The 27,489-nt window shown below is 37.6% G+C and overlaps 1 protein-coding gene across 1 annotated transcript in view; it reads right to left on the bottom strand.

Annotated features, from left to right (window-relative positions):
- The window catches only part of COL24A1 (collagen type XXIV alpha 1 chain), a 126,172-nt gene that overhangs the window by 78,940 nt on the left and 19,743 nt on the right, over window positions 1–27,489 (bottom strand). Inside the window, exons 4-17 of the mRNA XM_054165019.1 lie at window positions 26,056–26,109; window positions 22,719–22,772; window positions 20,014–20,067; window positions 18,104–18,157; window positions 12,919–12,963; window positions 11,495–11,548; window positions 10,270–10,314; window positions 7,938–7,991; window positions 7,310–7,354; window positions 5,989–6,042; window positions 3,525–3,569; window positions 1,039–1,092; window positions 904–948; window positions 459–512 (exon numbers count right to left, since the gene is read on the bottom strand). Of these exons, the coding sequence (XP_054020994.1) occupies window positions 459–512; window positions 904–948; window positions 1,039–1,092; window positions 3,525–3,569; window positions 5,989–6,042; window positions 7,310–7,354; window positions 7,938–7,991; window positions 10,270–10,314; window positions 11,495–11,548; window positions 12,919–12,963; window positions 18,104–18,157; window positions 20,014–20,067; window positions 22,719–22,772; window positions 26,056–26,109 (711 nt within the window). The remainder of the gene's footprint in view (window positions 1–458; window positions 513–903; window positions 949–1,038; window positions 1,093–3,524; window positions 3,570–5,988; window positions 6,043–7,309; window positions 7,355–7,937; window positions 7,992–10,269; window positions 10,315–11,494; window positions 11,549–12,918; window positions 12,964–18,103; window positions 18,158–20,013; window positions 20,068–22,718; window positions 22,773–26,055; window positions 26,110–27,489) is intronic.

Below are 27,489 nucleotides of genomic sequence, written 5' to 3'. Positions count from 1 at the left end.
AGACTTCTCATGGGATGCTTCTCACAGAGACTCCTGATCTACTAGCCAAATAAGAAGATACTTGTTTCAGTTTCATGGTATGAAGGAGCATGTCAGACCATGTGCTGCTGCTAACCACAGCTGGTCCAGGTGAGCTGCAGAATAACCTCAAGGTTCAAGGGAACGTCTTTTACAACAGGTTTCAGATCATACCATAGTTTTTTTCTTGTTTGGTGCATCTCTGAACACACAGCAGCCAGAATTCTGCCCATGTTCTTTGTCTCCATTCACTGCTTTCCTTGACTAAGTTTCAATCAGTACAGTGTATCTTAAAAACGTGTCAGCTCACTTGTATCCAGTGACTTTTCATACTGCATTCTATTTTCATGAAACTGGCTTGTTTCATTTTAAGAGACTCAGGGCCCTGATAAAGTTGCTGAAATTAGACAATTTTGTAAAACAATGCAATTGTAAATTACCTTGTCACCTGGGTACCCCTGTTCTCCTGGCTCTCCTGCAAGGCCATGTTCACCCTAAACAACATATTATTTTAGACACACATATGTTTATGGCTTAAAGTTGGGTAGTTATCAAAGAATGAGAAAGATTAATCCAATGTTGAGTATTTAAAATTAACACAGATCTTTGAATGACAGTGCAAGATGTTTCACTGAAGCACACCCTTTAGGAAGCTCTATTAGACACATCACCAGATCTTATGCCCAGCAGAGTAGTATTAGTAAGCCTAAAAAGTAAATTTGTCTAAAGTACCAGATAATGAGACTGAAGTAGTTTAAAAAATTAAGTCAGAAGAGAAATCAAAAAGGGAAGATGCTGTCAAGCACATCATTTTGCTCAAGATTTACCGTAAGGAGTCTGAAAAAAAACTATTTATCTTTAAGATAATGGAAATATTTAAATCACCTTATCACCTTTCATTCCAGGCTGTCCCACACTCCCTGGGAGACCCTATTAAAATGACGAAAAAAATTCAGTGTTTTCCATTTCCATTTGGAAAGCAGCATAAGCAGTGGACTGTGAGATTCTTTGGCACTATACCATGGGCCCTGGAATTCCTGACGGTCCTCTTGGTCCTGCTGGCCCGATGACTCCCTACAAGACAGAAGGAAATGTGACTGCATTAAGTATTTGATGAAATGGAGTTACTTAAAGAGTGGTAACTGAATGTGTAATTTTCTGCACCACAGGCATAATCCAAAGTGTTTTTCAGGCTTTTTTGTATGTGGGTGGTTTTTTTGTTTGTTTGTTTGTTTTGTTTTGTTTTGAAAAGGGTATCAATATTATAAGCCCTCCACCTTCATACTTCCCAACTACACCAAAAGAAACCCCATCAAAACAAAAAGCAAACCCCCCAAATCAACCAACCAATGAAAATCCCAGACCCCAAAATAAAGGAAAAAACCCCACAACCCCAAAACAGCAACAAACCTGAAACACCAGCCTAAAACAAACAAAAGGCAGTCTTATACTTCTGCATCAATGGAAGAATGTAGCAACAAATATGAATACAGAAATCTTTTGCCAGCTGCTGTGAGTGACATGGGAAAGGTGAGATGAACACCTACTGATTTCCAGTTCAGCACACATTCATTTTTCTCTGGAGACTCTTTCAGCAATGTTAGCAAAAACATTCTTCTGAAGCCATCATCAGACTCATGGGGCACGGAAGAAAAAGGAAGATTGATGGTCTCAATGGTGCTTGATAAAGCTCCCAGGAAAACTGCCACTATATGTTGCTTTAACTTTCCCTGACTGCTTAAATAATATATTCTGCCATGTTAGAGATGCCAAGATAAGTTGTTTATATTGCTGTCATTTACTTAGGCTATCCTAGTTCAGCAAGGCACTTGTGTATTAATGATACTGTATGTTGAAATGCATACCTACAGTACCAATAGCACTGAATGAAAGATCATAGGGATACCAAGCTGAGGAATTTAGCTTATGAAAGCAATGGGAAGATGTTCCAAAACAGCTTTACAAAAATTCAGGTTGATTAAAATTCTGTCACAGTTTCCAGACATATTGCATGACATAACAAAGAGCAAAGAATTGGAACTATACAAAAATAAAACTGAAAAATTATCTTACTGCTAAGGGTTGAATTAGTAACTCTCTCAGCTTTTTAAATCATGCCCCATGTGCTATAGCCTTGATGGATGTTAGCACGTGCTTATCAGTTCGGTTAAACTTCACTGACAGAGAGAAAACAAACATTGCTTCAGCTACATAAAGTGTACCTTTCTCACCCTTTCTATATGACAAGTGAAATGAAAGCAAAATTGCTTTTACCTATCAAAGATATAAGATACCAGTATTATGTGATTGTTTTTTTTTTTAAGGAAAAGAAAAAAAAAAAGTAAAAAAAAAGCTACCTCTGATAACTGTAGCTGCAAATTTTGTGAAAGCCTTCAATTTACGACAACTTATGGCCTTGCAAATCTTAAGAGACTGAGACAAAACTCTGAACTTAATCAACAGCTCTGCATATAAAAAAAAAAAGATAGAAGAAAGAATTCTTGGACTCAGCTTTCTGATGCTGCTCACTTTGTCATTGTTCTCAAGACCAAACATGAAAATATGAGCTGGAAGCCACACAGCTTCCTTGACCAAGATGTGTATCTTCATTATAACAGTGCCATAGCAATCCCAATCAGGCAGCAAGGGAAGACTTATAGGACTATTTTTTTTAGTTAACATCTAATAAAAAAGATAATATTACTGGAACTCAACTGTCATACTTCAAAGGAAATGTTAGATGACCATCAGTGTAAACTAACAACCTTATCATGGAAGTTTTAGATCTCCGGATCTCAAAAAAAACCCAAACCAAAATACAAAAGTCAAAGAACAACAATCACAGCTTCCTTAAGTGCAAACATCCATGTTCTCCCACATTATGAACTATGAACATGGCTGAGTAGCCAGCCTTGACTGAGCCAACATCCAGACTCAAACATAGTATCCTCTATCAGTAAACACATCAATTACTTAAAATAACAGAGTAAGACTACACAGTATGAAAGTATCAATATTTCCTATGTCCTGTAGGACTCGGTCATGCCATAGCTTCTCTGGCACAACTGTATTTATATAACTACAGCTTGCAATTCCATAATGAGTGCTGCAATCTTATTCTAAGAACATTTAAAAGATTTTTGTATGTGATGCTGTATACATGATAGAGTACTTCTGCTTAGGTATGAATTCTACTTAGAATTTGGTAGCCAAAGAAATGAATAAGGGCTGTGGATGCTAAAAATATTTGAGTGAATTTGGTTGTCTCAATTAGAAAATCCAGACCTACAAGAAAAAAAGCACACAAACCCAAACTAAGTACAAAAGCACTGCATCCTAGCAATATGACAGTAGTTTTGTGAAATGATTTTAATGAAAATTGTGTCTAACTAAGCCAAAGTATGTTTAAATCCCTGGATTGTTAGATTCCTTTTTATTATTCCACAAACATACACAAAAAAATTCTAATGAAACCATATCAAAGTAAGTAATAAAAACATACTCACTCTCAGTCCTGGAAATCCAGGAGGACCAACACCACCAACAATTCCCTTCAAAGAAAATGAGTTTTAGATTATCTGAATTGTACCATTTGCAAAAATTCCCTATGAGAATATAAACCAAAGTGATCCAAAAAGCAAGTCGGATTGGATTCTTGTATAGAGTTCCTGAAGAATGTCATCTTATCCCTGCATAGGGCAATAAGGTTATTAAAATCCCTGTTGTGAAATTAGATCAAGATATTTGCATCATGAAACCAGTCCTGCATTGCCAAGGAATATGAGATTGTTACCTGCTCCCAGGGTGGAAAAACCATCATGAGAATTTGAAATATAAATAGAACACTGGCTCAGTTCACAGAAAAACTTTTGCAGATGAAGGCTACATACTCTACGATACAAACTACAGTATTTGTACTTTACATAGAAGTAACAAGTTTAGCAGTATTCTATTACTGCCTCTGCTGCACTCATGTTTGACGCAGCAGAGAGGCTAAAATCCTGGCCACCAAAGAAAGTACTTGCTAAATCTCTTTGCCCTGCATGAAGGGGTATTGCAGTCTCCTCCAGATCAGCATGTTTTGTGCATGCTGTCCCAACACCTTGGATACCATACACAGGGCTCACTGCAGCCTACTGGCACCCACAGTAATGGGGAATTTTTATGCAAGAAAATCTGGGTCCATCCTGAAGCTATTCAACAGGGCATCGCTGCTAGGCATGGCAGAGACAATACCTTCATGCCCTCCTCTATTCTCTGGTGCCTAAGCACCTTCTCTAACTTTCTCCAAACTAATCACAGGGGAAGCCCAATGCTTTAGCAACATCCTCCACTGTAGACTGACATCCTCAGAGAATTGAGGTGTGGTAGAAATGAAGGATGGCATTATTAAGTAGAAGAAATTAGTCATGAACACAAATGTTTTTAGTGTCAAGTCAGCATATGAGAAGATGTGTCTTTCCTTCCAGTTCCTGCCACCACAGGCCTCCCAAGGCAGCTCCTGCTCTTCTCTGCCAGCTCAGAAATGGGCTCTGTGAAAATAACCCATTAGCCTTGCAGCCCCCTGCAGCTGCAGTTCTGGCCCCTTGCCTGAACAAGCCCTGCAGGGTGAATTTTGGGAGAGAAAAGGAGAGGGGTTGCTGCCTGTCTGAAAAGGCAGTAAGATCAGCAGCTGTCTTGGCAGATCAGAAGGAACTTGTTTGCAAATGTTTGCATTAGAACAGACTTCTTTGTAAAGTGCAAGTCTGTAATTTCAGATCCAGGGTTTACGAGGCTGTTTGTGTTAAAAGTACTGTTGTTCTACAGATCTGGTGGAAAGACAATATCTGCTTTATCAGGAATGAAGAAAGATTTGGGAGTACCTAGGAGGGGAAGGAAGAACTCCTTTTTGTATCATCTGCAAAGCAGCTGATGACACAACCCCTTAGAGGGCTTTTAGGATGAGAAGCACCATACTGACATCACCTGACATTACCCTCACAAAGACAACTCTGCCTCAGGGACCAGAAATGTAAAATAACTTTCTTCCTATGTTCCAGATTGCTGACACCAAACGTTGATAACCCACCAACAAAATTCACATAAAATCTTTTAAAATAAGTTTCTAAGATGGGCATCAGGAGAGAGCAGACCTTCAAAAAGGAGACCATCTCTGCTGACTGGTCCATATCAGAACAACCTTTAGGTAGAAACAGATAGCAGTTTCCTAAGGAGCACCCAACCATAAAAGCAGATTCAAATCAGCAGCTATTTTACCCAGCACTTGCTGCTGTCCCTTTGTCTGGCCCAAAGCCCTTTCACTGGTTTCTTGTGTTAAAGGAAACCTGAGTTTGGAGTCTGCAGCCAGAGTTTCCCTACAAGTACAGCAGGACAGCAAAGCTCCTTCGAGGGCAGCCAGTGAAGTGATGTGACTATGCCACATTTACAGCACCATGGCACAAGAGCACTTTAGTCTGCACACACTGCCAAGAACAAAGCTGTTACACTAATTATAATGCACTAAATGACATACTGAATACAATACTAATTGTATTCAGTAACAGTTCAAAAGATAACATTGACTATCAAATGCATAGGCGAGGGTTTTGGCACATATGCAGAACCCCATTTTCTTAAGGTGATCTTAGAATAATGGTTTAAATAAACAATGCAAAATCATATCCAATGCAAGAATTTGTGAAGACAAAACATTCATCAGTAATGCAGTGAGAACAGCAAGACATCTGATTCTCAAGGTAGAGAACACATGCAGCATTGGAAATGCTTCTCCCAGTAGCTTTCTGGTTCTTTTTTCTCTCCCTCTCCTATTACAATGTTATCCTAGTTATTTCCATGAAAAAGTAACAGTCCAAAATTTTTCTGTGGACTTCAAGGCACAGATTTTGAGGCGAAAGTCTCCTTTCATTTGGGAGGGGAGTTAATATTGTCACAAATTTTATCATGTTAATCAATACACAATTTGATACTTACAGGATTCCCATCTGGACCAGGGGAGCCCCTATTTCCAAAGTCACCTGGAAAGCCCTAAAGCAGAAGACAGAATGCTTGTTCTTTATTATTCAAGACAGGAAAGGTGGTCTGAACACTGAATTTGGACAGATATTAGAAATCAGGACATTGGCAAGTGGATTCAGGGAGAAAGATGGGGGGATGGACAAAATAAAAAGTTTCAGCTGTGCAGTTCAAGTGAATAGAATAGTGGTATTTTTGTCTCCTAAAATCATGACCATGAAAGACAACTATATACAATGTAAGCATGGGACAAAATAAGATGACTGAAGGCTTTAAGAGCAATAATAAACAAGTGTTGCTTGAATTGTTTGCTTGGAGTCTCTTTTCCTGTTTAATAATTTTACTTCAAATATCCCCCCCCATTACCTACAGTATTCACTAAAACATCCGTCTTTTGTTTTCTCCTTACTCTTCCCCAAATACAAACAGTTTCATTCTCAGTGTGACACATTAGAAATCAATCTTTCGATCTGTTTGGCACATCACTATCCTTACCAACATGAACACTTGCCTTAGTGTGCAACTAGAGACTGAAACAGTAACCCAAACGAGACACAGAAAAGTCTTCATTTCTCAGAGTTTGAACTTCAGACACTAAATCATCAGGACAGGAAAGAGATTTGACTGGCCACGTCAAGTGTTCTAACTGCTGAGTACAACTGAGTGCCCAAATGGGGAATGCTGTTGCTGCTTCCAATCTCAAAACCACAAGCAAGTTTAAATTGGAAACTCCTGGATAACTTCAAAGATCTGAAATAATAAGGTTGCAGCAGCAAACAAAACAATTGGCATTGAAGATACACCACAGGAAATACGTAAAACCTAATAATGTGTACTTCACAGATTTGTGTTTATTCTCTGCTGTAGAAATAGAGCAGAGAATAATGTAGAGGACAGTTTTAATTTAACATATTCCAGAAATACCAGATGTTAGAAGCAGCTCATTTGCACTTAAACCAACACCAAAATCAGACTTCTAAGCCTTATGAGACTTCTATCATATTTGTACCTTGTGCTAGCTCTAATTTTACAGAATATGTTTGTGTTTCTGATCTGGCTCATACCAGTAACCAGCCACAAGGCTCATCATGTTGTCTACCTGTCTTCAGAACATGTAGTAATATCTTGTACATAATCTGAAGTACTAACTAGAAAAAATAGAAAGTAATCTATAGAAAGAAAATCAAAACTAACAGTTCTCAGCTGGTTAAAGTTACAGAGTGAATTACAAGTGTATTTACTTTGGCAGCATAAATTGTGACAAGTCTTGGAATTTTACCTGTCTCCCTTTAGGACCTTTTCTTCCACGGGTGCCTGGGATGCCCTGAGAAGGAAGTAGTTCATCATAGGTAAGTTTTCTTCAAAAGCTTAAAATAAAGCAATTAAACCTGCATTTGATTGGAAAAGACAGTGTGAGAAGAAGCACCACCGTCAGAGAGATGTAGTTGTATAACAGGAAGGCAGAAACACAAATATTGCTTCACTGTGGCCACATGAGAAAAGCTATGCTCAAGAGAAGCAAGAAAAAGCTCAGAGTGACAGAGGCTGAGATTTTCTTTAGTTTTATTGCAAACTTCACCTGACATCTGAAAAATACTAATTATTGACTGAACAAAATTATTTGAATGAAAACTACTCAGTATGGACCTTGGTGGCAAGAAAAAAATACCCATAATCCTTGCTGCTCTTGATTAAATTCAAATAGTAACTTACAGCTGCTTTCCATTTAACTTAAGCACCAGGGCATTTCATTGATTAGAATAATTAGATATGACTTATTAAATTTCCTCCACATCAGTTTTGTTTTAGACAAAGACTCAAATGAATGGTTATACTTTGTATATTTTTCCCTCATTCTAGCATATATCACATTACCATCCAAATATCAATTATTTCATTAAACCTACCCTTTCTCCTTCAGGTCCTGGTTGTCCTGCCACACCTGGAGGTCCAATGAAACCCTAAAGAAACCCACAATTCTTGATTACAGTGCTGCCTCCCACTAATGTCACTTTTCCCACGGTATTGGCCAGCTGAGGGTTCAAAATCCAAGGATTAAATTTTGGCTCATTTGAAATTACCAGTAAAGCTCAATCAATTTAAATGTGAGCAGGATTTACTCTCCAATCAACAGGAAAAGCAGTTATCTATTATGAGGAATAAATAAGGAATTACTAAGTTTTACTAAATGCTCCAGTAAGACGAAGTTGCATCACAGAATGTTTTTTTTACCAGAATAAATGAAAAAAAAAAAAAAAAAAAAGGTTAGCCTTATTCATTAAGAACATCAGAAAATGTGTTCTTGTTGCTAGTAACACTGTGTGATCACTGCTATATGCAAGAGTCCTAGAAAGTTTACCTTTAAGAATATTTTCCTTAAAGTTCATCTGCATTTCTCTCTCACCTTCCCCCCTTAGAAAGCCATAAACAGGTCCTGTCATAATCAGTTGCATGGACACAGAAATGAGCTTTGGATTTACCAGAAACAATAATTCAGTTTACAAAGACAGTAGTAGAGATGGATTCTGCACTACCAGATTCCAACTGAGATCAGAACAAAAATATTATTAATTACTAAAAAATAATCCTTTGCTTTCATCTCTCTCTCCTGTCCTCTGATTGTAATGATTTGGGGTAAGGGTTTTGTTGGATGGGGGTTTTTTTTTGGCTTCTTTGTTGGTTTGCTTTGCTTTTTGGGCGGGTTGGTTTGGTTGATCTTGGGGGTTTTGGTTTTGTGTTGCTGGATTTTTTGTAATTATGAAAGCTAATTCTCATCTTGTCATCTAAGTCTAATGAGAGTAAGGAAAACAAAGGCATTTCTATTTATTTGCTTTTTTCCCCACAGTTTCTTAAACCAGCTGATAAGTAGAATATAGTTTGATTGCAGGAATGTTCCAATCTTAGCACTCTAGATACTTCATACCATGCTGCAATACATTTCCATCTTAAGAGGGCTGCATCAGTGCTTTTATCGAAAGCTGTGTGCAGAATACATATACAGGACTTAGCTTCAAGACCTTAGAGGTGGTTTTCCTTAAAATTACTCATACATTGGCCATTATTAGCTTTGTGGAAACAGAGAAAGAATAACTTTTCAGGAAGTGAAAGGGATCACCTGATGTTTTATTGGTCTTGTAGAAGGAACAAGACAAAATACATTGAGAATCTCAGCAAAATTAAACTGAAAAAACGTAAAAGATACAACCCCTGAGGGCGCAATATCTGTTGGCACTTGATCCTGAAAACCTATTTTTCCCATCAGTCTAATGAAAACTGACATCAAAAAAACAACCTCTGTTTAAGAAGCTGCTGCAGGTAAAGACTTCTAGTAACAACATTGAAACAAAACCAAAACCAAAACCAACAAATAACACAGGACAAAAGCACATCTAGCAACACAATAAGGTTATTTTAATAGATACTTGAGAACGCAGAACACTGCTGAACAGCCGGTATCTGAGCCAAAGGCCTGGAAACACCTAGCAAAAGGCTCCTGCAAATCCTAGGTGCAATTACAAGTTTCTGAAAACTTGTGCTTTGGCCTGATGGTGAGAGTTGGTCTGATAAAACATTCATACACAGACAAGCAGGTGTAGGCATGCACATGTGCCTATTAAAACCCACCAAAACACAAAAGAAACAAAAACCTCCAGAAAAAAGGCCAACCTATTTTACTTCCAAGAATAATCAAAAATTAAACCTTGAATCACCAGAGCATTAAGAGCCTTTACAGCCTAAAATATATGACACCTGAACCATTTAAAAAAAATCTCAAGATCACTTTTAAGTGACAAGATAGTTTCCCTTCTTCTGTAGCTGCTACAGATGACAAATGCCAGATATGTCTCCCTTCTTGACAGTTTCCATTATGGAAATAATGCTTCAGGCATGAAATGTCCACTCCTCTTCACGCCCAGCTCTCACACACCCACATTCAGTATTGCTTTCCTCCTATTGCCTGCATGCATTACAGATGAGAAGAAGGGAACAATGCCCTATGCTGCTTACCATGGGGAAAAAAATAACCAAATTTAAATCCTTACAGGTATTTTGAAAAAAAAAAAACAAACAAAAAACAAAAACACACACCAAAAAAACCCCCCAAAACACTGTGTTTTCCCATTTGCAGGTTCTGTAAAGATACCTGGTCAGCAGAGCTGAATGAAATTCCTCATCCCCTTTCTTATATACTGTATCTATACAGACAGGCATGCCAAAAGGCTCAAAATGCTTACTTACTCTTACACCTTTAGGACCTGGGTTACCTTCTGGTCCAGCTAAGCCCTATTGCAAAAAGACAGGAGTTATACTTTGTTTTAAAGAAACAGATACACTCTATTTAAAAAGAACTGTAAAATCATTTGTCAACTACAAACTGTCACTACATTCTTAAAACCATTAAGCTTAAAAAGGGTGTCATTAAGCAGCCCCCTGGGATCGTGTTCAGAAAGGTCTCCCATCAATTCATGCATGAACCTTAGACAATGAGTGAAAATTCCTTTGCATTAAAATTACTTCTTCTGGGAGTAATATTTTTTTTCCAGAACAAGTGATTCTGGCATTACAGTTACAAAAATTTCACAGGGCTTTTCATAAGCTTTTGTATTTGAACACATTTCCAGTTATTTTCAAGCTTATGTCAAAAGAGCAGATGTAGTCCAAATGCTCTAGACATTCTAATTCACCAAAAACATCATATCATCCATCACTGTAGAGAATATTGTAATAGAATTTTAAAATATATCATCATTACAAATGTAACCAGATAAAACACAGGAGTACTGGTCAAATTCATTCTTAAAGGAGACAAAACCACAAAGTCAGTTGTTGAATTTGGCTCATACACTTCCATATGGGAAAAATAACAAATATTTCTACTTTATGTATTATTGGACTGAGGTATCTCTTAGCTTATATGTAAACTAAAGAGAAGGTTTGTATAGTGCTTGTGTTTATAGAAGGATGTTTTCTGTCTTTATTGCTTCTCCTCCTCAAATATCTGAATAGGAAAAATAAATCCATAAAAATAATCTTTTAATGTTCTTTTTCACAGATTCAGCAGTGATGTAAATACATTGGTGAAAACCAGGGGGAACTATACTACAACAGGTAGTTTCCTATTGCTTCTGGGCTTGCAATATGAAGAAGATAAGACATGCACAACCACAAGAGGTTTGTGAAGGAGCATAAAGTGTTCAGATGTTCAGTGCTTTGGTAAAGTCATTACCATCTTCCAGAAAGTTTCAGCATCACTGCATCTAAACCACTCAAGTTAAAAGCCACAAGACTCAACATTACCTAAAGGGCTCCACCTGTGAAAGAGTTTTGTTTCAAGGATAAATGGCAGGACGTAAACATTTAACTTTTTTGGAAGTACCAATAGCCTAAATATGATACAGTACTTTTGAAAAGAACAAACAAGAAACCCCCCAAACTGCAAAAAACATTAGTATAGTTACTGCACCTGCCTGCCAGGGTAACCAACCATCCCAATATTGCCAGCCATTCCTGGGATTCCCTAAGTGGAAAAAGGGGGGAGGAAAAACATTTTAAAAGGCAAGAAAGAAAAGCAGGCTTAACGTCGTGTTTTGGAGTTCATTTTTTAAAAATCATTTCTCTTTTAACATCTAGTCATATGGCACAGCATAAGCTCATGGAAAGATTGCTTTTTGAGCAAGCTACACAGCAACACTCTAGAATTTACTCACCATACATACCCTTAGAAAATACTGCAAGAAGAGTAGTCTCATATTTTGTGAAATACAGCAGTTCATGCCTTATTTCCATAATAAAAATATAGATGCTATTTATAAAATGTATTTGGGGACAGGGCCTTATGATGAAGTAAAGGCACTGGTCCTCGTGGCATTTGAACAAATGTGTTAAATGCTTCATTAAAAAAAGGATCCTTGTGTCCTTACAAAGCCAAATTTTTATTACTTTTTTCTTACTTTCAGAATCAGGTCAATACAGCACTGAGTTAGTCATGAATGCATGGATCTTCCCTCCATCTTCCTCCTCCTAATTCAATCTAAAAGTTATACTGATGCTGTTTTATTGACATCTGAACACCTCAATGCTTATTTTCAGAACAATGAACTTTTCTAAAAACATTTCCAAATGCCCTGGGCCCATCGCCATGACACAGGATGCTCCACCTAACCTCTCCTCAGTTACTTTTATTTTAAATAAGCCAGTAATATAAACTGGACACTCCTCTAGCCTGACACTTCCACCCACTGCCATATTGTCAGGTGTTACCACTAAAGCCATAACACAGAGCAATGGATCAAGGCTTCCTTTCTGAGCTGTTCATAACTCATTTATGATCTTAGGATCAGACCTCAGCAGTGCAGGTGCAAAAGGGAGTTGCAGAACGTTTTGTTTAAATGAGCTGCCGTTGAGATGATTCTGTCACCTGCTTTCAACTGCTAGTGATTAATCTTCTGACATATGATCTGTTATGCAATACTGTCTCCTATTTTGGCTCAGATGTACCCCAAAATAGGAGTATATTAAAAACTAATAGCAGTTGAAGCATAGCATTTACAACTTACCTTTTAAAACATTTCCTTTGCTGTTCCACAAATCACAAATTGTGCAAGCTTCTAAAAACTACAAGCACAGGAAAGCACTACTGCTGACAATAACCTGTCTAACTCATCACCTCCACCAGTCAGGCCCTAAAACACCACTAGTAATAACTGCGTGTAAATTATTACTCCTTCCTCTGAAGTATGCTCCTGGTCAAGAACTATCAAGAACTTCCTTAAGCAGTCAGTTTATTTACTGTGATAGCTTGTATTGAACACTTACATTGGATTATGCATTCTTCTGTACTCAATTGTTCATTTGTAGAGTATGGTATACTGTGTTTTCAGTACTCACCTGCTCACCCCGAGGCCCTTGAAGTCCCAGAAAACCTTTGAGACCCTGCAGGTAGAGATATGTTACTGTTAAATAAGCAAAATGTATCTTTTTTGCCTTTTTTCCCCCCCCTACTCCTATCTTCCTTTATCAAACAAAAAATTACCCAAACTTGTTTGCCTGCACCATTAGTGTGGTTTACATTTGGCAGTTTATATGACAGCCAAGTCAGACAAAAAGTAAGAAATCCTCACGGCATTTTAGACAATTTTGGTGTATCAGCATACTTAAAAGACAATTCCTGACTTGTACTCTTAAACAAATGAGTACATGGGATGCTGTCACCAGCTATCACTGAAAGGGCAAAACTGGATCCAGTACAGTGCATTTCCCCATCCCAAATCCTTGTCAGGATGTCCTTTCCGAACAAGGCAGTTCAGAGGAGGGGTGTAAGTAGAGGGTTATCCCACACTGCTCTAGGACACTCTCAAGAAAGACAGCCCTTCCAAGAAACACAACACAGAATTCCAGCCCTAATATTAAAAAAATATATATATATATATTGGTAGGGAGAATAGCCTGCTCCTCATCTCAAAGCTCTTTCCTGTGGTGCTGGAATCATGAAGCTGTCAAACTTGACTCCCTGTGCATTGACCATTTCATGCATATTTTAGCTCTTAAAGGAAAACAAAAAAGAATTAAAAGTAGAGCTGAAGCCTGCCATCTGCATCAGTACACTTGAAACAAGACATCTTGGATGTCTCTGCACTGTACTAAACATACCCAGACAAGCTGTCCTAGAAGGAAGACTATATAACAGTTGCATGATTGATGCTGAAGCCAAGTGTCTGGTGTTCACATCCCTTGCAAGAGGTCCTGGGAATACACAAGTTCCAAAAGCTGCAGCTTGAAGGACTAAACCAATCCTTATTCTGGATAGAAATCTATCATAAAATTGGCCTCAAAGACATTGACTGAGTAGCAGGAGTAGTTTGGCTGATGTCAAACATCTGGCTGCCTTGCATCATGATGATATTCATTAGTCAGTAGAGAATACAGACCCACTGTAATAAGGAATACTGCAACTGATTTCAGCAGACCAGACATCCCCAAGTTTCAGATAAGCTTCTGCATGACCACTAGAGTACTTCTTCATGATATTAATTTTATTATCATATACAAAACTAAAAGGAGGAATGATTTTGCTTGGTGATCATTTTAGATAATAAGAGAATGATATCTCTAAGGCTTCAAAATTTGCAGTTTTTCTATTACGAACTTGCTTGAGGAATCTTGATCCAAAAGAGATGCAGACACTGAGAAACTCAAAGACCTTGCTTTCTCAAAATACAGCACCACAGGTGTGTCCTTTCATTTTTCTAGTCACAAAATTGGCACTGCCACTTAACATAATTATAATCTATTCTGGCTTCAATCTTCTCCTGTAGATTAAGTGCAAACAAGGTACATGTGAACTTGTATCTAAGGAAAGAGGTCTGCATTGCTGTTGGGAAAAAAAAAATAGAAAAAAAAAATCTGTAACACAGGTAGTCAGGAGCTGGGACAAACCAGTTAATACAAAGTATCCCCATTTGCTATATTAATGCATCAGCTCTACACTGTCATCACATGGCATCCACTTCTGAAAAACTTCTTCACTGGCAAATGTTTTTTGTTGTTTAGGGCTTTTTTTTCCCCTTCATTACTCCATTCTGTCTTGTTTGCTAATGTTTATTAACACAATTAAGATTTCACCTAGTATCTCTTAGCCTGAATATCCTAAGGAATGGAAATACCACTTAAAAAACCCCAACCCAAACCATGTATAAAAAAAATTGGACATTTTCTTCATGTAATTTATTCTATTCTTTATTCTAATTCAGTAGAGGAATTTCTCTTACAGAGCTGAAGTTTCCTCCATCTCAAGTTAAAATGCACTTTCTAGGAGAAGCAGTGGGAGATGCTTGGTAGCATAACGTTGATGGCACCACGGGTACTGCTTTCAAATGTACCTATCTGCCTTGCCTCTTACAGGATGCGAAAGTCAAGACAAAAAGAAATACTGAGCCTTTCTCAGGTTGCAAATATTTTTTTTTCCTTCAAGTTGTCTTACCATATTATCCTTTATGATGTGAACTTTGTTGGGATTTTATAGATACAGATTCCCATGATTTACTCTTACACACATATTAGATATGGAACAAGGCTAGCCCCAAATTTTAGCCAATCTTTTCAAAAAATATTTCCAATGTCATTGCAAAGTATCTGCAACCACCCAGGCACTGCTGTCATTCTAATGCACTGGCATGATCCTAGGCAAATTAATGTCTAGGAGTGATGTCCTTTGGCTGACAATCTACCCCCAGTACCCTGACTAGCAGAGGTAAGCACTTGCATGGCTGGACTGTGAAGCTGGACTTTATTCTGTGAGGTCTCTGGACTAATATATGGAATGTTTTGAGTGCTGATTTAAAGATGGTCCTGCCAGTACAGCTCCAAAGATGAGATTGTACAACTGCTCTGGAATCAGCATACTCTTCAAACTAATTCTCATCTCCTGCCATGGCATCTGTGCTTTAAAAGATACCTGAAAGTAACAGGCCTCTAAACACATCATAAACATGCAATTTTCTGTTCTTATTCTAGAAGAAATTTGAAGCCCTCTCTCTGAGCACAACATGGCCTTTTATAGTGTGTCACAGGCATGAAAAATATGTCATATTTTATATGCAACCACAAGGATGCGTACTTTGAGACATGCCATACAATGAAAAGCAAAGTCAGTCATCTGCTCCCTGAGTCCTGATTATTAACACACATTTGTTTTACTGACTCTCTACAAAACCCTGTAGATTTTCAGCTTTATAAAAAGAAATACACCATTTTATAGTTCCAGTCTAAGACAGTAGTTTATTAGTGGTGTTCTACTGCATTGAGGACTTCAAATGCCTTGTTGTCTTTTTTTGGAAAGGGAAGAATGATTTTTTTTTCCAAGAAACTACCCTAACATGATCTCAAATATTCAGAATAAAATAGAACCAAACCCACAAGGAATATAGCTTCTCAAAGTCAATCTTGTCAAAACCCCTGAAAATAATATGCACCCTTGCCTCCATGTTCCACCACACATGTTTTATGTATAAGCACCAAGTAATGCTGCACAGGAAGTTCAGAACCAGGCAAATTCTGAATAAAGAACTTGTCATGTAGAGTATCCTCCATATTCACAGCCATCCTGGCATGGAGTAACCACGTCTAGGCACAGACCACAGCCAGCGCAGCACGCCCTCCACTTCAGCTCTACAAAACAATTACTCCATCCAGGGGAAATGTAGGATGAATTCCTTAAAGGAAAAAACCTCACATTTGAAGGTCTTTCAGTAAAATACACACAAAAGTCAATATGAAAAAATAATTGTCACAAACCAAACAGATTTGTATTACACCATTAAAAATATTTGGAGAATTCAGAGTTTCTAAATAGATATTTAATAGCAAGTAGAAACTACTCAGTTAACACAAGCACCGTCAAAATCAAACAGAATATGGGACACCATTAATTCATATGTAGGATTTGGTTTTACCTTTCCTTTTGCCTGGATGAGAAAGAATATTGGAACTATGCTATTTCTTCAACATTGTAATGGATACCAAGTATTACTGGTGCTCGAAACAAAAAGATTGGTTTGATTGGTTGATGGGTTGGACGTGGTGATCTTGAAGGTCTCTTCCAACCTGGTTTATTCTATGTATTCTATGTATTCTATTCTAAAAATGGAAGTACTTAATTCTTCTGCAGTTTGTTCTTGTAGCTGGTTTAGTTCACAGCTACTTCTGCTCATATTCCTTTCAAAATAATTTTTGAGATCACACTGAACTAAAAGCGTATTTACCTATTTACATATATTTAAAAGCAAAAGATCAGTTATATGAAATACTTTTAACAGTTTACAAGTATAGTGTTGTTGAAAAGATGATATTCTTACAATCTGGACCAGGCAGAAGTTATGTTAAACTCATTCTAGTTGGTCTGATGTGTACAATGTGGAAACAGAGCAAAATTTCCAGTGATTAAGTGAGCATGATTCTCCACAGAATCTCTAACCCTTAGATAAGGAGTGAATTCTTGTGGCAGGAAGAGAGCACGATGGCCATAAGATTTTAATTTCCTTGCCCTTAAATATCAGTCTCATAATCCAGAACAACTGACAGCTGCTTCCCATCTAAAAAGCCTTAAGTCAAAAACTTCTTTGTTTTTGGAGCAAAACTATAAACTTGATGAAATAAGACAGTACAATGCTTTGGGAATCTCAAGGTGGCTCAAAACAGGCCGTGACAAAAGCTGCCAGTGTCCAGGCTTGTAGGTTAACTTTCAGCAGAGGGGATGCAAATTCTTGTCAGAGCTATGCATTTTCTTAGTTCAAAAAACTCTGGACCACATGTTTGGCAAAATAAATGTCCACACTCCTCCTGGTGCTATATCAGTGATAGCTTCCTTCTCTAGATACATTTTTCCTATGTTTTGGTCAATTCTAGAAATGGTTGAAAAGACTTTTTGAAAATAATTGTCATACATTTTAAAATCAAGACAATGCTGAATTAAGCCATCTTAAAACATAACACTGAGCATAAATTTTGTTGTAATGCCATTTTTCTTTAGTTTCAATAACAGGTAACTATTTAATTAATATTCCTTCTATGTAGGTTTCTTGCTGATTTTTGCCACCAAGTATTCAGAGCAGCCTAGTGTCAGATAACCTTTCTTTGCACATGAGTTATATTCACTATCTTCTGGGCTGATTATCTTAAGCTTGTCATATTTCCTCTTGACATCTTTCATGTTTCCTTCCCAAAATTACCTGTCTTATACTTTCCTATACACACGGGATTGCCATTATTAAACACAGTGTGCAGCGCTTGACATTTCTCATGTTGAAAAATGTTGCATTATGTTGCAGTCTTCCTAGTACCTATTCTGCTGGACAGAGGTACACCACACCTTCTGAGGAACACCAACCTAAGTAGCTGTGATTTAGTTGCAAAGGAAGGTTTTGCACTGTTGGCCGTGGAGCCTGACACTATAGGCAGTCACAGTACCAACAGCAGACCTAAAGACCTTCTGTTGCTTCTTGACTGCTAGATATGCATGTACTGGCCATTTATTTGAGCCAGGGAGGGTTACATGAAAATGAAAACAGAATCTTACCTTCTGGCCTTTGATTCCAGGTGGGCCTGGAAAACCCAAGGGGCCTGGATCACCCTGCACAGCAAAGAAATCCATAATAATTGTTTCATGGGAAGATGATACAGAACTTCCTATTTTCTCTGCATTCTCAAACATTTGGTATGAGGAAGTAGCTAATGTTGCTTTATCAGACATAAATTTTTGGTTTTCTTTGGAAGAGGAAAATTGAAAAGCCAAACATTCCTCAACTGCAGCTACTTAGTACAACTTGCCTGCTCCTGCATAATGGCCAAAGCATGGCCGGAACAGAATTAGTTCATGACCCACAACAGTGACTTTTAGCCAACCTCTCCAAAAATGGGAGCGAAGAAGGTACACAATTCTTAAGCTAACCCTACCCTTTAAACTGTGTGGCTTCACCTCAAGTTTACATATATTTTAACTACTACTGCTTATCATGCTTGTCAACTACATGCTGGTACACATGAATGAGAATTAGATCACCTCATATGTTAGAGAGATGGAAAATAATGCAATTTTTTTACAGTCATTGCAGATCAAGGAGGAAAGAAGCTTGTTCCTGGCTTTTTTCCCTTGCTCCAGACTGACAGTGAAGAGACTCCCTCTTTCAGGATTGGTGCCCAAATTAATACACAGTGAATCAAGGAACAGATCCTGGAAGTGAGTTAGCATCAAAGTAAATTCAAATTGATTATTTAGGGTGAGAAAATGTGACTTGGGTGAAAAACTAAGAACCCAAAAGAGTAAGAAATACAAAACTGAATATTAGTCGCATAGCTGTGGATTACAGATGGTTTCCATGTTGATTCCATGGTTTTAGGTGTACATCATACAAATACATGGGTTGGCGTTACACTGTTCTGCAGCACCTTGGGCTCATGTCAAAGAACATACCTTCAGTTTCAGATGGAAACATATAGCTCAGAACATTATGATTATATTGTCAAAATCAAAAGTTGGCTAGAGTAATGTTGCTATGTCTAGAAAAGCTGCAATTCAATTATGTATCAGTGTATCACAGGCAAATTTCTGAATTTTACTCAGCAGCCTTTTAACACTGAAAACTTGTGAAGTTTAGGGTTTGACAGATTGTATGCATTAAAAAAACACCACCAACAACACTTAATTTAGGTATGCATCAGCACTTAGTAAATGATAGTTATTTGATAATAGTTGCTTCATTACAGAGAGCAGTCCTGGACTCCTACAGTGCTTTCTACTTAGCACAAATGTTCCACAATTGAACTATTAGCAAATGCTCCCCATAAAACTTAGCATCAATACATGACTTTCTAAAATATATAGTATAGGCAAACACATTAGAATGCAAATATGCCATTACATTTATTATAATCACACCGATTTTAAGGTTTCATACACAGTAGATTTTTCAATCCAAAAATAAGATCACAAGTGTTCAAGACTGGCTTAGGAGGAAGCAGAAGGAAAAGCCTGCTCGCCTCTGAAATGAAAGGACAAATCTCTGTGTCAAGAGTTTGTTAAAAAACAAGTGGTTGAATACAACACAACATGCAATAGCGTGTGCACTTTTCATCACCGAATTTAGTCTGTCCTGCACAACTGTATGGACTAACACAAGCTGTTAAGGAAAACTAGAATCTGTGCTTTGCTTTATTAGTGTGAACCAAATTCAATTTTGTTGTTCTAAAAGTACTCTCCATTTAATATTACTTTCTTTCTATAAATGGAATTAAATATGTAAGTTTCAGCTCTGGATGACATCACCTGTGTCTGTACTGATCAGTCACGTAATTGAGCGTAAAAACATACCAGCATCACAGTAAATGCAAAACATTGTGCTGCTTTAACATGCTTGAATATTAAAGACTTCAACAAAAGAGTGGGACAGTCAAAACATTTTTCTATAATTCAAAAAATAGATAGATTACCTTTTCTCCACGTTTTGCTTGTCCTGGAGAGACTCCTGGGTCTCCTTTAGGGCCCTGTCACAGAGTAATTAAGCTCAGTAATATCATCAGGGAAAAGGAGCTTTAATTAAATATGTGCACAAATGTTTTCAACTGTTGCAGCAAGAGGAAATGTTCATATAAAATGCATTTGCTCTTACAAATTTATTTTCTCCTAAGTTTTTCAATAAAGAACTACAGTGAATATAACAGTGCGAGTTCACACTAAAATGAGAATTACATTTTCCATGTTTCTTATTGCCACAAAAAGTTTTGATGAGAAGATTTTACTAGTAAATATAAGCAGGATTACAGCAGACATGCCAGCTGAAACACTCTCCCCATATGTCCATCACTTCAGTTCACCAACTGTTCTCTGAAGACTGTGCCAGACTATGCACTGACTGTAATTTGTTTAGGTTTCCTCATGCTCCGCACTTGCTGAGCTACTCTCATGGCCAACACAGGATACTCAGGCGGATGTATATATATGTATATATATATACATACATACAGTGTATATATATATACACACACCCACATACAGTACTGCACATACAGTACTGCCACACTTCCCTCTGCAGTTCATATTTGTACATGTGAGGCCACTTGAGAAACTACACTTGTTGAACACAAAATAAAGACTGTGTAGCAAAAGGAATCTGTTGTGACCTGTCACCGATTTAACACAAAGTTCTTCAGCATGGCAAGAGTTATCTGAGCATTTTCCAGTTGATTTTATCTTGGAAAGTAAACTGTTACACTCCTTGAACAACTCCAGTTTGTATTCTGCTTCCATTTTCCAATGCAAGCATATCAAACTAAGCTCTTGGCTAGTTAAATGACAGCTATTGTGATAATTTACCCATTGCTTTTCCTTTCCCTTAATTAATTCCTCATTATTTTTAGTTTATAAATCAAACAGCCATTATTATGCATGTTCCTCAGTTGCAGATTAACAGCAAGTCACCTCATGGTCAATACAGGAAGATAAAACAAAGCACTTCATTATTTAATCTATGCAATATTATATATCATTTGATCAGTGCCAGAATCCACAAACTAGATTTTCTTAGCTAATCTATTTTCAGAAAGCCAGGAATACAGCCAGAACTCATGAGTAGTTTTAGACTACTTTAAAACCACCCATCAACTATTTATCAGGAATCAAATGCCAAAGACATTAGATATGGGCTGGAACTGCTAGCACGTGCCCAGGGCTTGATACTATACTGTAAGGCTATTAGCTACTGTTTCATGGTTCAAAAGCAAGTGCATAAAGGATGTCTCAGCACAGGTGGGACAAAACACATACATCTCAAAGGCAGAATAAAAGTAATTAATTTACTGCTAGAAAATTGTTGCAACTTGTCTGCAATGTTTTAAGATCAGACAGAAGTATGTTTTGTTCTAGCCTACACAGTAAGCATGAGTCAACCAGATCTTTATAGTCAAAACTTGGTGAGCACCTGGCTCAGGTTTATTTAAAGAAAAGTTTTTCAAAAGATACCTGTACTGAAAAGGTAGTTTACAGTCTAACAGAAAGATCACTGAGCAAATAGTAATATATAGATTAGATATAGATGATCTAGATAGAAAAATAGATCTATATGTACATGTGCAATACAATTCCTTCTATTCTTAAAATCACAGAGACAGATACAGAACTGATCAGAATTATGATTCTGTGGAGGGAGAAATTTAATAGGATTTACTCTCCTAGCAATGTATTCCATTATACAACCAGCATAAACATGGTAAAAATTAATGATGAATGTCTAAGTTTAACTGTTCCCACAGAATCAGATAATAACAAAAGCACACACAAAAATAGAGTCACTTGGTTTAAAATATTTGACACTGGAAGCTTTATTAAAATAATTTCTTTCTATGTCCTCAAGCAGTTTTTAACACCTGTCATGACAGGTCAGACTCCTGCCATTAGGAATTGTACTAAACCAAATTGTGGTAGCTGCTGGTTTTTTCCTAACATATCTATCAAGTCGTTCAACTCAAATGAGTTGAAGGCATCCTGCAACTGCACAGATCTGTCAAATCTATTTAAAGGGCTTATGTTACACAAGTTTGAAGAGTTTTATTTGTACTTCCAGTCTAGTATTTTGTCTTTGGTTTTGAGTAACACATCCGTAAATACTCAGAAAAAAACTAATTAGCATGTTAATCAAGTGATACAGTGTAAAATATTACAATACTTAAATATCAAACATTGGGCATTCACACACACACACAAAAAAGAGGTATTTATAGTGAGAATAGCAGCCTGGGTTTTTTGTTCTTTGAAAAAACAAACAAACAAACAACCCATAAATAATCAAGGCAAAAGATTACAGCAAATAATACTTATTCTCACTTTAATTCCAGTTTTCCAGAGCCCAAACTGATTTATAAGAACTCTTTTGGGAAGCACAGGCTATTGGCATGGCTAACAGTTTCCAAATCATCATTCTGCACACGCAGGGTGGTTTTTCCCCCTCAACAGATTTGTATTTTGTTTTGATTTGAAGTTTAATTTGATGGATTACATGTAATTAAAATGTTTATAGTAAGTCTCCATCTGAAAACCATAGCAAGACAATTGTTTCTGTTACAGGAAACAGTTCTGGGGCTTCCAAAAAGGCATTAAGAAGTTCATAAATTTACATGGCAGTGTAGATAAATTAACTCACCTTTGGACCTGGCAATCCTGGCAAACCTGGATTACCATGTGGTCCTGGAATACCCTGGGGGAAGAAAACAAACCAAAACAAGCACAAGAAGAGAAAATAAAGAGTGGTGGGATTACTCAGTACAGAACACGTATGAACAGTTCAGAGAATCATTTTATGGCATCATTGTTGCTTTTAGAAGCACTGGTTAGGATTTCCAAAGGATTCTCAAGAAAACACACACATCTTCCTAAAGGGAAGCTGAATACTTCCCTTTCTTTTAAAAATCTGCTTCTATTACATTCCCAAGTAATTCTTAACAGGTACTTGGCACACAGTCTCTGCAATGTTGCTTTCCTGCTGCAACACTTAGAGGCACTGGGATAAAAATGAGAAAAATCACGTTCTGAGGTACTGAGCTATACACTACAAAATGAAGGAAGTTCTTGCTAACTTAAAAGGCAACTCAAAGCAACATATTCCACTATCTCTAAACAAATCACAAGCAAAACCCCTTCACCTTCATTTCTACAGCCAGTGTAGAAAATGGGCTTGTTACTAAAAGAGCTGGGCTTAAACTATTCCGGGAAGAGACCAAATCTATCAGGACTATCTATGCCTTCTAGGCTAAGTGTCTGTTCCTGCAATACACTCAGCAATTCTCACTTCTTGACAAACTACACGTTAGGGAAAATATTTGTTACGATGGCTGTCAGCAGCTATTCATCTTCCAAACACTGAAGGTCCAAACTGGTGAAAACCTCTCCCTTGTAAATCAGCAGCAAAGCTTTTGTTGAAGTCATTAATGCCACCCAAACAATTAATCCAAATTCCAAAAATAATAAGAATCCTTTTTTGCTTTCTCATACGTTCAGTGGTCTAACAACAAATAAACTCAGTGTTTCTTTTCCTCATCTGAGACTGAATTTACTGGTTATACTTTGCAATAACACTGAAAGCTCTGTCTGTTAAGTGCTCTCTCACATTAACAACAGTGTTGACGTGACTGCACAGAAATGTTAATCTCACGTGCTGTTTGAAGGGTTAATTTGCACACTGGCAACTTTTGAGGCATTCTCGGTGATTTAGGAGAAAGGAAACAAACAGAAAGTGCCACTGTAGCTACAGCCCTGAAGTGGCTCCTAGCTTTTGTTATCTCCAGTGTTATCATCTTGGGGCATAGTACTGCAACACAGAGGTGCAAAAGTGAATTTCACCTCATCGCTGCCTAATTATGAAATTGCTAAAATGTCATTACTCAGAAACTCAAAATAAGACACCTAGAAAATATTAACTGTCAGATGTGAACTTCTCTATCATACATTTAGAGATCAAAATCAGTTCTTAATGGAAATCTCAAAGCATTAATCAGGCACTGATATCATGCCCTAAGTCACCAAGCTATGCGAGTGTCAGGATAAGATTTGCTCACACACCCAAGAGACTCAAAAAACCCCAGACAATGTGCCTTGGCTCTGTGCGGCTTCCCTTCAAAACCTCAAGTCACACTACAGGATCAGAAAAGGCAGCTTATGTGAAGTAAGACAGCAGTCATAGGGCAGACTGGTAAATGGGGACATGAACTTTGCATCAGCAAGGTTTTTTGGCTCAAAAAACACTCCTTTATCATGCCATGTATCTTCACAGCTGTACTTGCTTGAACTGATCAGTGTTGTGTAAACTAAAGAGCACTGACATTTCAAAAGCATTTATTTCTTTGATCAAATAGTTTTATAGACTTTCATGACCCACGTAAAATACATATTTTAAGCTCAGGACTATTAGTAAATATTCATCTTGGCCATTTTCATATTTTTCCAGGCTGCCCTCTTGTAACTTCTCTCTTTACATTGGAAATTATATCCTAGTTAATAATTAATCCAGAAAACTCACATGGTAGAGCACTGTATTCTTATGTACTCTATACCTTAAAAAACCCCCACCAACCAACCAATCAACAACAAAAAAATTTAAACAAAACAAAACAAAATCCCCAACACCAAACCAAAAAACCCAAACATCTGAGCAAGAGAGATGTCACCAACAGGTATGGCTTTAAACATATGTGAACCTCCCCTCCAAACCAAAGTCTACACTCCAGTTGCAAGGACCTACTTGGGTGTGTGGGATCTTGTCTCTGCTGCCAGATGCATCATTGACAAAGGCACTATCCGACATAAAAACCTAAATTGTAACCATTCTCAGCTCTTACATAGAAGGATCATTTGTTAAAAAGGATTCCAGAAGTCAGGAATATGGATTTGAAGGAATGCTTTTCATTCTATGCTTTTAAACATGTCTCATCACTCCCTTTATCCCAACTGCTCTAAAGCAGCTGTTTAGGTTTTGGATCCTTTCACCAGTGCACTTTCTACCCAGCCACACAAAGTTTTGAAAGCCAGAAAAGCACACAACGTTCAACACACTATTGAGCAGCAGCTTGTTTAAATGTCCCTCAAAGGATGAGTCAAAACTTCTCCCACGCATGTGCTGAGCCTTCAGATAAACTACTCCCTTATCTCCCACTTGTGATTTGCCTGGATGAGTGCACTCCAGCCATAACCACTTACATACCAAAAACCATGGCCCAAAGTCACCTACACTCTCTCAACTCTTCTCTCCAGCTGCTCTTCCCTTAAAAACCCTAAAATTTACCATGACTTCAGGCACTCCTCACGCATAGTTTTTGGTACACAATCATGTAAACAGATTTTTGCACCATTGTCTAATCCCTGTAGTGGCACAGACTTCTCCCATGCTCTTTGCAGCTTGTGCCACAGCCTTCTGCTCATTGCAGGCTGCTGTCCCTGCTCACTGTTGGGGTGCAGAAAAGAAATCAACATATGGTACTGAAGCTTATTTCTTGAGCAAATTAACCAGCTATCTGTGAAGCAGTGTAACACCACACTAAAACAGATTTTTTGAAGTGGTTCCCCTGGTCTCTCTCTCACAGTGGTTAATTTTGTATCCACTGCCAGATCCTCCGTGGCTGTGGCATGCACTGCTCACTCCCCCTCATTCCAAACACAAATGAACATGACCTTAGATTGCAGCAGATGGGAGCAGCATGGAAAAACCAGAAGTTAACAGTTAGAGCAGCACAAGCTAGCTAAGAATGTAACAACACTCTGTGTACGCGCCCATACACTGAATTAACTCTGCTGGAGGCTCACGCCAAAAGAACCCAACAACTGTTTGCTTTTGCTTACTTCAGCATATCTGCCAAATGTTAAGAATCACACACTTTATTCATATGCTTGATCATTATAAAAGTAGAGAAAAACAAAGTTCCACAAACTCCAGTTTGGTTACTGGTGACCTGACTAGAGCTGTAGAAGAACATTGCTGTTTTACTCACCCGAGGACCTCTCTTTCCTGGCGGACCAGGTAAACCTGGAGGACCTGAAGGACCCTGGTGATAGAAAAATCAAAACAATTGAAGCTAAAACTCAATACAAAGTCAGTATCACAAGTCTGAATCAGACTGGTTGTTTTAACTGATGACTTTTTATTCATGCAGACCTTCTCAGGTTGAAACTCAATTCCTGAACTACAAGCATGTGTGTTTTTAATCTGCCCCTAAATCTGATTTCTTTTTAGAAGGTATCTTATGTCACTGCAATTGGAGCTAACAATAACTTTTACTGAAGTATAATTATTTTAAAAGAAGAAGAGATCAGTTCAAGGATTAGAAACAAGCAAGTGCTGTGTATTTCAAAACAAAGAAGATGGAATAATCAAGCTTTCTAAAATAAGCATGCTGGCATGCCAAACATTTTAGAAGAGTCAGGAGTAACTTTGAAAAACTTAGGTATTACCTCACAGAAAAGACAGACATGAAATAGAAGCAAATAAACATTGACAAGTGTTCAGTTTCCTGTTGAAAGCTTCTCATAACTGGTAACATGTTTGCCCTTGTATATGGCTAATATCACTCAGAAGAAAATGCCTTTTTTTTTTTAGTGCTAGCATATAACCAGATGTTTCTTTTGCAAATAAATTAGATTAATAGTCACTCTAAGAATATTAGTGTACCACTCTCTGTAGATTTAATTGATTGTAGAAACCTTTTGTTTTCTGTAACTGCTGTTCACATTCAAAACACCAGGATCTACTTCATTGTACTTGAATGAGATCTCTACACTAAAACCTGCAGTGATTTATATTTCATCTACCACACCTGAGTCCTAATGAAGCATGGGCTATTCTTAAGGATGAATTCAGCTGCCATAAAATTGCCAGCAAAGCAAATCAGAGCTTTAACAGAAATCCAAGTAATTCTATTGCAAGAGAAAAGGTGCATCAGAAAAGTCAGACCTCATGAAGGAGAGGAGTCAATAATGGCAGAAAGGGATTCAGCTTTCTCTTTCACCCAGTTTCCTCACACTCCTGTGGCTCTGTATATACTACAAGCTGACAGGCATACCAGGGAAGCCAGAAGGGCTTAAATGGCCAACTTGCAGCCTTTCAAAATAAGAAGGGGGAAAAAATAAGAAAAAAAAAAATACCACCCCCCACTCCCTTTGGGGGTTTATTAGCAACCAACATATTATTAAGATAAAATCAGTGGGTTTAAAAACCTCCATTTTGTGGAAGTGCTATTTCTTTCTTCTTGGAAAGACAACGTTACTGGCAGAGAAGACAATGCTGATTCTAGACTTTGTCAAGCCAATTCATTTCACCAAAGTCAAGACCACTCTGGATAGTTCTGGGAAAAACAATGTTCTGAGGAAGAAAAAACAACCTGATTTCCCTCTCCAATTAATCATAGTAATCTTAGGAGTCTTATTGT

The sequence above is a fragment of the Dryobates pubescens genome, chromosome 11, assembly GCF_014839835.1.
Source record: "Dryobates pubescens isolate bDryPub1 chromosome 11, bDryPub1.pri, whole genome shotgun sequence".
Classification (NCBI taxonomy): Eukaryota; Metazoa; Chordata; class Aves; order Piciformes; family Picidae; genus Dryobates; species Dryobates pubescens.
This window is presented reverse-complemented; position numbering and strand designations above follow the sequence as displayed.